This window comes from Sinocyclocheilus grahami, unplaced genomic scaffold (assembly GCF_001515645.1).
Source record: "Sinocyclocheilus grahami isolate Dianchi unplaced genomic scaffold, SAMN03320097.WGS_v1.1 scaffold338.1, whole genome shotgun sequence".
Classification (NCBI taxonomy): domain Eukaryota; kingdom Metazoa; phylum Chordata; class Actinopteri; order Cypriniformes; family Cyprinidae; genus Sinocyclocheilus; species Sinocyclocheilus grahami.
Window position 1 is genome coordinate 722833 of NW_015505517.1, and position 13701 is coordinate 736533.

The following is a 13701-nucleotide window of genomic DNA, read 5'->3' on the forward strand; positions in this document are numbered from 1 at the left end:
TTTTTATGTTTCTGAAGACGTCTCTAATGCTCAATAAAGCTGCATTAATTTTTATCATAAATACAGTAAAACAGTATTGTGAAATATTAATACAATTTAAAATAACTGTTTTCTATTTTAATATTTCTAGATGTATAATTTTGATGGCAAAGCTAAATTTTCAGCAGCCATTACTCCAGTCTTCAGTGTCACATGATCCATCAGAAATCATTCTACTATGCTGATTTTGAACAAAGAAACATTTCTTATTACCATCAATTTTGAAATCTGTTGTGCTGTTTAATATTTTTGTGGAAATATTTTTTTTTGCATTCTGAGCACATATTTGAAAAAGAAATATTTTATAACAAATATTATATATATATATATATATAATATTTTAAATATCAATTTCATGTATTCTTGCTGAATAAAAATGTCAATTTCTTAAATAAATAAAAAACTTACTGACCCCAAACTTTTGAATGGCACATATATATTTGGAAAAGTTTAGTATTAAGTTAGTATAATTAGCTTTATTTCAAGTCAATTTAAGTGTATGTTATGTGTGCATTTAAATATCTTCTAAACACATGAATGAGTTCTTACTGGACTGGGTGGCTCTCTGTGACTCCTAACGCTGTGAATGCTGCCAATTTCGGTCTGAGAGCTGGATAGAGAAATTCCTTCGAAATATGGCCTAAACCACACACAGACAAAAAAAGATAAACACACGAGGGTTAATAAAATAACACATCTCAACATTAACAGATATGGCACTAAATAAACACTAATGAACAAACTCTCTTCTTAGCATACTTGAGTTTGGGTTTTGGGGTGCTGAGAACACTTTCATCATCGTCCAGATCTGGTCCACTGTCACTCGGATTCTCAAACTCTAAACTCTCCAGATCCAGATCTTCTTCTACTTCTGGAGGCGGCTCGGCTGGGTCCTGCTCCGAGTCTAACACCTACAAACATTTAAACATTATTTATTCCTCATTTGAACTGCATGAATGTGCAGGGCAGAAGAGTGAGGGATGGTGAGACAGAGGGTCAAGCATAATCTGATGAAACCAAGGATGCTCAGACTCAGCTGCAGGGCAATCGATCCCAAAGCGGCATGTGATGTTCCTGGATATTATTAATGAGAGAGGAAGTCAATCAAGGACTTTGTTTGCAACCATCAATGTTCAGGGCAAATCCGGCTTCTTAACAGATTTTAACAAGCTGCTGCTGACTGAGTTAAATGCACTAATGTCCTTTTTGCTACTATATAGATGTTATAAACTAAATACTCATATTTCATGATGGTTATAAAATAAAATATTTTTTATGTAAAGTACTTTGAATTACCATTGTTTATTAAATATGATATAGCATAAATAAACTTAACTCACATTTACCTCTTTCTTTCTTTATTTTTTGACTGGACTACCAAATAAAATTTTTACACCAGTGTTATTTACTGTTACAGTATTTATTTAGAAATGTATTCTTGAAATCATATTTAGCTTTTATTTTTTTAGTTTTCATTTTAATTGTTATTTACTGTTACAGTATTTATTTAGAAATGTATTCTTGAAATCATATTTAGCTTTTATTTTTTTAGTTTTCATTTTAATTGTGTGTTAAGTTTTAGTAATTTTGTTAAATGCTTGTCATTTTTATAAATTTTTGTTTTTTCATTAAATATTTCTATTTAGCATTAATTTACTTCTATTTTAGTTCTAGTAATTTTATACTTGACCTTAAACATTTTATTTGAGTTAGTTGCCAAGGCAACATTTGAAGTTTATTTCAATAATATTTATAATAGTGCTGTAAAACGATTAATCGCATCCAAAATAAAAGTTTTTGTTTGCACAATATATGTGTGTGTTCTGTGTATATTTATTATGTATATATAAATACACACACATGCATGTATATATTTCAGAATGAATGGCACATATATATTTGGAAAAGTTTAGTATTAAGTTAGTATAATTAGCTTTATTTCAAGTCAATTTAAGTGTATGTTATGTGTGCATTTAAATATCTTCTAAACACATGAATGAGTTCTTACTGGACTGGGTGGCTCTCTGTGACTCCTAACGCTGTGAATGCTGCCAATTTCGGTCTGAGAGCTGGATAGAGAAATTCCTTCGAAATATGGCCTAAACCACACACAGACAAAAAAAGATAAACACACGAGGGTTAATAAAATAACACATCTCAACATTAACAGATATGGCACTAAATAAACACTAATGAACAAACTCTCTTCTTAGCATACTTGAGTTTGGGTTTTGGGGTGCTGAGAACACTTTCATCATCGTCCAGATCTGGTCCACTGTCACTCGGATTCTCAAACTCTAAACTCTCCAGATCCAGATCTTCTTCTACTTCTGGAGGCGGCTCAGCTGGGTCCTGCTCCGAGTCTAACACCTACAAACATTTAAACATTATTTATTCCTCATTTGAACTGCATGAATGTGCAGGGCAGAAGAGTGAGGGATGGTGAGACAGAGGGTCAAGCATAATCTGATGAAACCAAGGATGCTCAGACTCAGCTGCAGGGCAATCGATCCCAAAGCGGCATGTGATGTTCCTGGATATTATTAATGAGAGAGGAAGTCAATCAAGGACTTTGTTTGCAACCATCAATGTTCAGGGCAAATCCGGCTTCTTAACAGATTTTAACAAGCTGCTGCTGACTGAGTTAAATGCACTAATGTCCTTTTTGCTACTATATAGATGTTATAAACTAAATACTCATATTTCATGATGGTTATAAAATAAAATATTTTTTATGTAAAGTACTTTGAATTACCATTGTTTATTAAATATGATATAGCATAAATAAACTTAACTCACATTTACCTCTTTCTTTCTTTATTTTTTGACTGGACTACCAAATAAAATTTTTACACCAGTGTTATTTACTGTTACAGTATTTATTTAGAAATGTATTCTTGAAATCATATTTAGCTTTTATTTTTTTTGTTTTCATTTTAATTGTTATTTACTGTTACAGTATTTATTTAGAAATGTATTCTTGAAATCATATTTAGCTTTTATTTTTTTTGTTTTCATTTTAATTGTACATTTTGTAGTAATTCTGTTGTTTTTGTCATTTTCATTAGTAAAAAATATTTACAAATATTTATATTATATATATATATTTTTTTTTCAGAATTTATTTTTATTTCAGTTTTAGTTTTAAGTCATTTCAGTATTTAAACATTTAATTTCAGGTGGCTTGTCAAGGCAACATTTCAAAGTTTTTCATTCAATATTTATATTTTATTCTATTTCAGCTTTATTTTGATTAACAGAAAACATATTGTATAGTTCACAATAACAACACCGTTTTACACAAAGTGGACTAAAATACATTTCCATATTATACAGGGACTCCACTTGCTAAATTAAACATGCAACATTAGGAGGTCATGTGACAATGCAGCATACTACTGCTTGAGATGTTTCATTGATTAATGGCTATACCATTTCTCATACTACTGTTTTTGAAATAGTAGTCAGTATACAGTATATACTGGGCAATATTTAGTAAGTTGTAAGCCAGTATTCAATTCCAAACATACCCATACTGACAGTTCTAAATGCTAAACTTCCTTTAATATAAAATATTTTATATAAAACATATATAATATTTAAATATATAAAACAGGTTTCAGATGGTTCCATAATAAGAACCAGTGTCTTGTCAGAACAGGAAGTAACCTGAGACATAATGCTGATGAGATCATGTTTCTGTCCCGCTGGACGTCACTGCTGCTTCTGCACATCACCACACACTTCCTGTCCTTCAGAAGAGGACTGACCTCTGAACCCAAAGTGCCATGTGTTTATTTTGCTGTGGGCAGCATTTTCTTTTTTCATGCTTACTGGTTATATGTCGAAATTGTTGAATATATAGAATGGTGTAGGAACCAAATACTAGCTTACTATTTACTGAATACTATGGTGGATATACTGTATACTGCCTAATTTTAAACTTTTTTTACACCCCCCTTTTTTTTTTTTTTTTTTTTTTACCAATTATGTGTAAAATGTGTCAACATTAACGGTTCAAGAAAATTTGTTGAAGTGTAAATCGAGGATCAAATCCAGTACTTTGCATTGTGGGCATTTTTGTGGGTAAAAATTGTGCAATTTTGGCAACTACAGCAGCGCATTTATATACATTTGCATAATGTTTACAGTATACATACTATACACTGCAGAAGCAGTAAGAATATTATAGCCAAAGTCCTTGTGTCAGTCCTGCTCTCATTGTGCAGAACTCCACTCTGCAAGATTATCGGCAAACAAGGATTTGGTTTCCGTAGCAGTGCTGATTAAGCATGGCTAAATTAATCTGTGGAGCCAGGCAAGGGTCAGGCCTTGTGTCCGCTGACTGAACACAGACTGAACAGAATCATACAACAGGAAAATAAATCACCTTCCTACAACTAATTTATTAACCTGGTTTCTCTTTAGGTTTTTTCTACATTTCTGTCACCTGATGGAAGTTCCATGCCACTCTTGTGGCATGCTTAGTTGTGGTTTTAAAGGACACTTAAAATTCAGTAATATTATTGATTTGACTGCACTGACACTATCAGATGAACTGAACTGAATCAAATTGAACTGACTTGATTATTTAATTATTTAATAATAACATTATAATGACAGGTGGCTTGGCATGACTTGATCATATTTAGACTATCTATCATGCCAGAGGTGAGAGGTCTTTGTACATCTAAAGTAAAGTACATTTAGTTAAACATAAGCTAAGTTGCACACAAACACGAATTTGGTCCACTGAGATGGGGGAAAAAGTTGACAAAACATATCGGTTCACCACACAGGTCAACCTTCACAACCTGACTAACATGTATTTATACACTTAAAAAACAAATAGACTCTATATTTACCCACCTCATCAGAAACTCTGAACCGTTTGAGCAATGCCACCACGCGCTGCTTAAAGTTCTGCTGCTAATGGAGAAAGAGAAGCACACACACAGACATACACACTCATATTAACAGTCTGTTTACTACACGATCACATCTGACAGCGATGACTGGGAGTAAATTCTCATTGTTCTCTGGCATTCTTACCCTGGTGATCGATGCCGTCCGGACTATTGACCTCCTCTGCTTTTTTGGTTTCCTCATCTCGTACTCGTCATCCTCAAGATCCTGAGGAGCATGTATATACACACACGAGTCAGCAGAAAAAGAGGGAAGTGAGGTTGCTTTGCTTGTGTGGTGTTTGTAATCACCTGTCCTTGTGCTGCGTCATCACTGGCCTCCTGCTCCGATGAGAAGCTTTCATACTCTTCTTCTGAGTAATTATCTACAAAGTCAAAAAAGGAAAAAGGAAAGGCCCAGTCCTGAATACTGATTGGTCAAAGCAGTGTTCCAGCTAGTGATGTACTGCTATTGACATTTTGGCTAAGAATGCTTTTTAAATAATGTTTGATAACTAATAAATGGACATTAATAGACATATTTTTGCTTTAAATAAAAATAATAATAAAAAAAACTAATAAAAGGACATTAAAATAGTAAAGTATGCAAAAGCAACATAATGAAGGTCTTCCAAACTGAGGTTTGGTCATGAGGGTTTCAGCTTAAAAAAAAAGTAAATAAAAAAAGTAAATAAAAAAAACTCAGGGTGTACTTCAAGTAAACATTAAGGTCAAAGAATATATATATATATATATATATGAAACCAATGGATTGAAATGATGAGTTTAGTATTATAAAAGAGAATTTGTATGGCTGGTCTGAAACAGAATATACTGTACATTTTGAATAATCATTAATAAACTTTTTGTAAGAAATTAACTGAATTTTATGAATACTGTGCACAGTAACTCATGCTTAAATCTGATCAATCTGTCACGCTAAAATACACAATACAGAAAAAAAACACCTTTAGTGTAAAACTTCACATCGCTCATAAAGAACACAATTTCTTATTGCCATGGGGACATGTCATAGACTAATGAAAAATGTATGTGTATGTATGGATGATTTTACCAGAACATTTGATTTTCTGTCCCAGAATGGCTGCCTCTTCATGGTCTATAGGCTGACTGGACAGGGAATAGATCCAAATCTCAGCAACTTTACCCAGAAACTCCTTCTGATTACTGCAAAGAGCCAAGACCTGCCCACCTTCTGCAGGATGCTGCATCACCTACACATACAAACAAATCTGCATTTAAGCATTGTATCTACTTCAAAAGTGACTATTAACCTCACTGAGAAATCCGAAATACCTCTGCCATGTCTATAGAACCAGCAGCCAACGTCTTGTAACCCAAAATTGTTCGGTTTTTGTACCTCTTCCTCCGCTGAAGCAGGATTTGCAACTTATTTCCCTCGCGCTTCAGAAAATGAGGGTACTACTCACATACAAACATGTACACACAGGAGAGAGACAGGAAAAACATCCAACTCAATTTCATAATAAAACTCTAGAATGATTCAGAGCACACTGAAATTATTATGTCTTAAAAGCAATATTGGCTCTGTTTCGAAACCTAGTAAGCTGCCTACACAGGGAGCATTTACAGGTGTCATAGACAAACTTCCAAAACAAAGGCTGTTTCCATGATATCTTCCTTTTGTTTTATTTTTAAAGCAGTGCAGCATGTGTACTTGTATACATAATGCATTGCAAAGAGTGATGCAGAGTGTTCCAAATCAATCACTTCTTTGTCAGGCAAGGCAGCTGTCAATGTAAGCAGTAGATAACTAGGCAGTTCACCAAGTTTTGGTTCAGAGCCATTTATGACTGAGCAATTTGAAAAAGTGTGTTTTGAAGACATCTTTACCTGTAGCGAGAAAGTGAGAGCGAGATCAGTCTCCACCCCACCAGCAGGGGGCAGCACTATCTCATGAGAGCGCAGGATTCGCTTGGAGCCCTACAGGCACAAACAGTCTCTTTATCTGTATTTCACCCAATTGTTCCTTCGGTCATCACTTTGAAGAAACAATTATCCATTAATTTGGGATTTTGTTCATTGAAAAGCTTTCTGGACCGTGGACTTTGAAAATTATGCCATAAGGAATTTATCATCATTCTGTATTGACGAAAATGTTATTTTTTTATGACTCTTTATTACACTTTACGATATTATGCACTTTAATTCATTTCTCATGTATTGTAACCCTCTTAGAATATGTTTATTGTCTCTAATGTTTTATTTTTAAAGCAGTGCAGCATGTGTACTTGTATACATAATGCATTGCAAAGAGTGGTGCAGAGTGTTCCAAATCAATCACTTCTTTGTCAGGCAAGGCAGCTGTCAATGTAAGCAGTAGATAACTAGGCAGTTCACCAAGTTTTGGTTCAGAGCCATTTATGACTGAGCAATTTGAAAAAGTGTGTTTTGAAGACATCTTTACCTGTAGCGAGAAAGTGAGAGCGAGATCAGTCTCCACCCCACCAGCAGGGGGCAGCACTATCTCATGAGAGCGCAGGATTCGCTTGGAGCCCTACAGGCACAAACAGTCTCTTTATCTGTATTTCACCCAATTGTTCCTTCGGTCATCACTTTGAAGAAACAATTATCCATTAATTTGGGATTTTGTTTATTGAAAAGCTTTCTGGACCGTGGACTTTGAAAATTATGCCATAAGGAATTTATCATCATTCTGTATTGACGAAAATGTTATTTTTTTATGACTCTTTATTACACTTTACGATATTATGCACTTTAATTCATTTCTCATGTATTGTAACCCTCTTAGAATATGTTTATTGTCTCTAAACTTGTAAATGCTGTGCTCTGTTGCAAAAAATCTAGACACGCTGCTGTTGAAAAACAACATACACTTTATGAAGCTGATTACTAACCTGAATCTTGACTGCAATGACGACAGAAATCAGCTCCTTGTCAAGTTCCTTCATCACCACGAGCTTCTTCAAAGTCAGACTGCACAGCCTACAGACAAAAACAACAGCCTTATTTACACAAATATGTGATCATACATAATATCTGGCTAATCGAGAAGCAATCTTTGTAATGAGCAACTGAGGGTGAACTCTCTCTTCACTTTACAGTTGGTTTACAAACAGGCACTCAGTTGCTGTTTATCAGTAAATGTTTAGGAATGTGATCCATATGTTTGCTCCTGTAACAGGATGTGAGTTGATAATCTTGTTTTCTAATATCCTGAGTTTCTTATCAGTAAGGCACTGTATGAACCTTCAATTTCCAAAGAAAACTCAATCTTCCTAAGACCAACTACTGCCAAACTAAACTCTAAAACTCAGCAGGGAGAATTTCTACAAGACTGAATCAGGTCTGAAGCTGAAAACAGTCCCATAGCAGCTTTCAAATGGGACAGATCAGTCCAGAAAACAGCTGGAATTCATGGGACTGATAAAGTGGGGTTCAGGGATTTCAGTCCTCTGGAAACTTGCATACAAAACTGTTTACAAAACGTTCCATTGAGTGTCTGTCATTTTAGGCACGAGGAAACACTCAAAAGGGCCAAAATCGTTTTACTAAAACATAATAAACACACACCCTTGCTCTTGACACTGCAGTAAACCTTAACACTGCACTGAGAGACATCCATCCATTAACACATACAGTGACAATGCAAATGAGGAAAGAATCTCAACTCCCACATTTGCATCACAGAGCCAAACATTTCCAGAATTAAAGGATTAGCAGACCAAAAAAAAAAAGACATTTAAGTCATTATTTGCCAATAATCTTCCCTTTAGCCAAAGCTCCGAAACTGAATAATGCAGGCGGGACAAATTTATGCGCATATTCAAATTGCAAGAGAATTCCATTTGATTCTCGAACAAAGCTAATGAATGACTTCAGAATATTGGAATATAATGTACAAGTTGCGTGCTTTTATGGTGATTTTTGTCATTTAAGGAGCCTGACAAGCACATTTACTAATAGTTTGGAAAAGAATGCGAGTATTCTGATTTCCTTTTGTGGTCTTATTGATTTGGAACAACTATGAGGTCGAATAAATGACAGATTTTTAATTTTTGGGTGAAATGCCCCTTTGCACACTGACTGTGGAGGGAGAGAATCCTGTCACAGAGAGAGAATGAGATAACGTCAGTCATGCAGGGAGAGAGTCAGAGCAGAGATGAGTCAGTATTGTCAGGAATGTCACAGAGGGAAGTGATCAAGGGACCAGAGAGGCCCCTAGAGGCCCCAGAGCAGCTTGTACAGAGAGGGAAGACAATGGAAACGGACCCATATGCATGCACCTCATAGAATATTAATGAGAAATACTTTATATATTCAAATCACATACCAGGTACTATGAGGACAAGGAAGAGAGAAAGAGAGAGGCACACAGTACAATCTCTTGAGTAATCTGAAGGCTGGTATTGTTCACACAACATTCTCACTTCGACACACACACACACACAAACAAACAAAAGCCATTCTTCTTCTCTGAGCGATTAGCATGCTAACTCTGACCACAACAAAGAAACACACAGCGGTTTTGAGTAGACTTAACAATATATTAATAAGATTTTTTTTAACTCATTTGAATTTAAGCAACATTGCACAGTAAAAATCATTTCTGTCTAGGCATGATTTTCCTAAATGAAAATTTGCATAAATTAATTAGAGTATAACAGATAATGTCATGTGTGGAAGACTTCTAATTCTACTTTGCAAATATACTTTACAATTTACATAACGTATGCGTTTCTGCATTACAGTAATGAGAATGAAATTTTTTAAATTGTAGTAGACTAAAGATAATTGGGGAAGATGATTATCTACTTAATTATAATGAAAATGATGCAAAATGCAATTCTTATTTCTAAAACATGAATAAATTTGGCTTAGGTTCGCCCTGTAAAAACACAGCCATATTTCAAGTTAATCACAAATTCAACAAATTACATACTGTAGTTTTAAACAGTCAACACACACCATATTTATAATAAATACATGAAGTAAAAATAATTGATTTTAGTGAAAGCTGTATGAGAGGTTGATTATTGAGACCACCAACAAACCCGACAGGAAACAATGGCCCCACAGGCAATTTTATGTTCGATTTTCTCAGTACAAAGGCTGATTTTTGTGGTCTTATTGATTTGGAACAACTATGAGGTCGAATAAATGACAGATTTTTAATTTTTGGGTGAAATGCCCCTTTGCACACTGACTGTGGAGGGAGAGAATCCTGTCACAGAGAGAGAATGAGATAACGTCAGTCATGCAGGGAGAGAGTCAGAGCAGAGATGAGTCAGTATTGTCAGGAATGTCACAGAGGGAAGTGATCAAGGGACCAGAGAGGCCCCTAGAGGCCCCAGAGCAGCTTGTACAGAGAGGGAAGACAATGGAAACGGACCCATATGCATGCACCTCATAGAATATTAATGAGAAATACTTTATATATTCAAATCACATACCAGGTACTATGAGGACAAGGAAGAGAGAAAGAGAGAGGCACACAGTACAATCTCTTGAGTAATCTGAAGGCTGGTATTGTTCACACAACATTCTCACTTCGACACACACACACACAAACAAACAAAAGCCATTCTTCTTCCCTGAGCGATTAGCATGCTAACTCTGACCACAACAAAGAAACACACAGCGGTTTTGAGTAGACTTAACAATATATTAATAAGATTTTTTTTTTAACTCATTTGAATTTAAGCAACATTGCACAGTAAAAATCATTTCTGTCTAGGCATGATTTTCCTAAATGAAAATTTGCATAAATTAATTAGAGTATAACAGATAATGTCATGTGTGGAAGACTTCTAATTCTACTTTGCAAATATACTTTACAATTTACATAACGTATGCGTTTCTGCATTACAGTAATGAGAATGAAATTTTTTAAATTGTAGTAGACTAAAGATAATTGGGGAAGATGATTATCTACTTAATTATAATGAAAATGATGCAAAATGCAATTCTTATTTCTAAAACATGAATAAATTTGGCTTAGGTTCGCCCTGTAAAAACACAGCCATATTTCAAGTTAATCACAAATTCAACAAATTACATACTGTAGTTTTAAACAGTCAACACACACCATATTTATAATAAATACATGAAGTAAAAATAATTGATTTTAGTGAAAGCTGTATGAGAGGTTGATTATTGAGACCACCAACAAACACGACAGGAAACAATGGCCACACAGGCAATTTTATGTTCTATTTTCTCAGTACAAAGGCTGATTATTTCAGCTGGCGTGGTGAGTTGTGTGTGTGTGTGTGTGTGTGTGTGTGTGTGTGCGCGCGCTGTGTCTCTCACTGCACACACTCACGTCAATCAAACCCCTCTAATAACTATGTATAACCTCCTATAAAGATCTAACATCCCTCAATGACCTCTCACAGAAGAACAGAGACTGTTCATCCTCTGTGGAGTTAAAGAAAAACGTGTCTCACTCCACTCAGCTGGATCCCAACTCAATCACAGCTCCATTGCACACACTCTTCTACAGAGACTGTGTGTGTTTCGCTCTGGCAGATGCTGCAGAGACTCTGAAAGCACAGAGGGAATTAGAGCAAAATCAATTTCATTCGTTTCTCATCAGAAACACTGAGGTTCCATCACTCCTGACTCAGGTTACACGCACATCTACTGTAACTGTAAGTCTGAAAGGGCAGTGCTAAGGGGTGAAACCATGCTCAGGTTACGGGCCCGGACAGAACACCGGGATTAGCCGATGCATTAGTACACATCACTGATAACTAAAACTAAACCATTAAAAATTGTTTTCATTAATTATAAAAAGCTGGAATAAACAAAATATAAATATTAGATGAATAACTTAAAAATGTAGAACTAAAATAAGTTTAAGCTGAAGTACTAAAGTACTAAATATTAAAATTACTAAAAGCTAATTCAAATATTAGTAAATACTATAACAATAATACAAAATAATAATATAATAATTAATTATACACCTAAGGATATGAGTTTTTAATGAAAAAAACAACAACAACACTTCAACTTCAAGAAAAGAGTTTTCTCTCTTGATGTATTTCCTATTGAAACAGGATGTTCTGCTGGGACATATCAAAAAATTGTCCCTTACCTAAAAAGAAGTAATAAATATCCCAGGTTAAAGGTAGATTTGAAGATATATTGAAATATATATTGTTTAAAGAAAATAAAAGAAAATTAGGCACATTTCCAGAACTAATAGCCTACTCATTAATATAACATGGGGGAAAAATGGATTGTGATTTTAGCGGGTATGTTGATGTAATGGGCATTTTCTCATATATAGTTACAGCACTGCCATAAGTTTTCTACACAGTTGCAAATAGCGTGATGGGGAGGGACATTCACACTCTAGAGAGCATCTGATTGGACAGAAAATTGAGTAGTGCAGGATGAGTCATCAATATTTGGAGTCCATTTTCCTTGAAGAGACTACAAATTTTAACTTTAAGAATCAGTAAAACATTTAGAATTACACTTGCAAAGACTGCCTCAAAACTACCACATGGACTAAAAGCCACAAATCTATTTGGATTTCATAGTTTTTGTTTATGTGTGTCTTCCAAGTGTTTTAAAGGGCAGTTTCCATGCTGGACTCGTGTTCATGTGATCTCATCAGAAAGACGGTCCAAATATTCTGCATGTGTCTGAAAGTGAGTAAACCCCTGAGAGCTGACCTACATTTACTTGTAGAAGCTAAAAACACACACACACTATTCTAACAAGGTCAGCTTGGTCCTAATTAGCTAAATTGAATAATCCTTAGTGTAAATGATGGAAGAGACACACACACACACACTAAGCAGTGTGTAAGTCTATAAGTTATTTTAAGTTATAGTTGGTATGAAAAGCACATGACTAGTAAACAGACACAAAAAAAGCTATTTCTGTTGGGCTTATGTGCAATCAGGTCCAAACGGCTGAGACCAACTTTCTATTTTATCCATATAAACCTGAAAATAAAAAAATACTGACATTAGAAGAAATTATGAAATTAAATATTATTAGATCACCACGATCAAATGAAATTTACACTACCAGTCAACATTTTTTGAATAGTAAGTTTTTTTTGCTCACCAAGCATGCATTTATTTGATCCAAAATACAGCCAAAGCAGTAATCTTATGAAATATTTTTACTATTTAAAATAACTGCTTTCTATTTAAATACATTTAAAAATGTAATTTATTCCTGTGATCAAAGCAAAATTTTCAGCATCATTACTCCAATCTTCAGTGTCACATGATCCTTCAGAAATCATTCTAATATGCGGATTTGCTGTTCAAGAAACATTTATTATTATTATTGTAGCGTCTGGACCACTCCAACACACAATATATATTTTGTTAGCTAGATTTCACAAATACTTTGTAACACCCCAGGACGCCGAACAAGACCCTGGTTTCATGGTAACCCGATACATTTACAACCTTGTGGAATGCGAGCCGGCTCTCAGCTGCTTTCTCCAGAGCTAAGGGGTACAAATGCACAGGAGAAATGGACTGTTCTACTAATTAATTCATAGGAAAACCTTCTTTGAATGAACACCCATATCAGCTTTGAAATCACAGGAATAAATTACATTTTAAAGTACAGTGGTGTGAAAAAGTTTTTGCCCCCTTCCTGTTTTTTTAATTGTTTGCATATTTGTCACACTTAAAAGATTCAGATCATCAAACAAATTTTTATATTACACAAAGATAATGCAAGTAAATAAAAAATGCAGTTTTTAAATGATGATTTC

The 13701-nt window shown here is 34.6% G+C and overlaps 1 protein-coding gene across 1 annotated transcript in view; it reads right to left on the bottom strand.

Moving 5' to 3' along the window:
- Window positions 1–13701, bottom strand: part of LOC107602961 (phosphofurin acidic cluster sorting protein 2) — a 45797-nt gene that overhangs the window by 19318 nt on the left and 12778 nt on the right. The window contains exons 2-10 of the mRNA XM_016295609.1: window positions 7844–7931; window positions 7393–7482; window positions 6261–6386; window positions 6019–6178; window positions 5256–5329; window positions 5092–5172; window positions 4909–4968; window positions 2258–2409; window positions 2048–2138 (exon numbers count right to left, since the gene is read on the bottom strand). Coding sequence (XP_016151095.1) covers window positions 2048–2138; window positions 2258–2409; window positions 4909–4968; window positions 5092–5172; window positions 5256–5329; window positions 6019–6178; window positions 6261–6386; window positions 7393–7482; window positions 7844–7931 — 922 coding nt within the window. The remainder of the gene's footprint in view (window positions 1–2047; window positions 2139–2257; window positions 2410–4908; window positions 4969–5091; window positions 5173–5255; window positions 5330–6018; window positions 6179–6260; window positions 6387–7392; window positions 7483–7843; window positions 7932–13701) is intronic.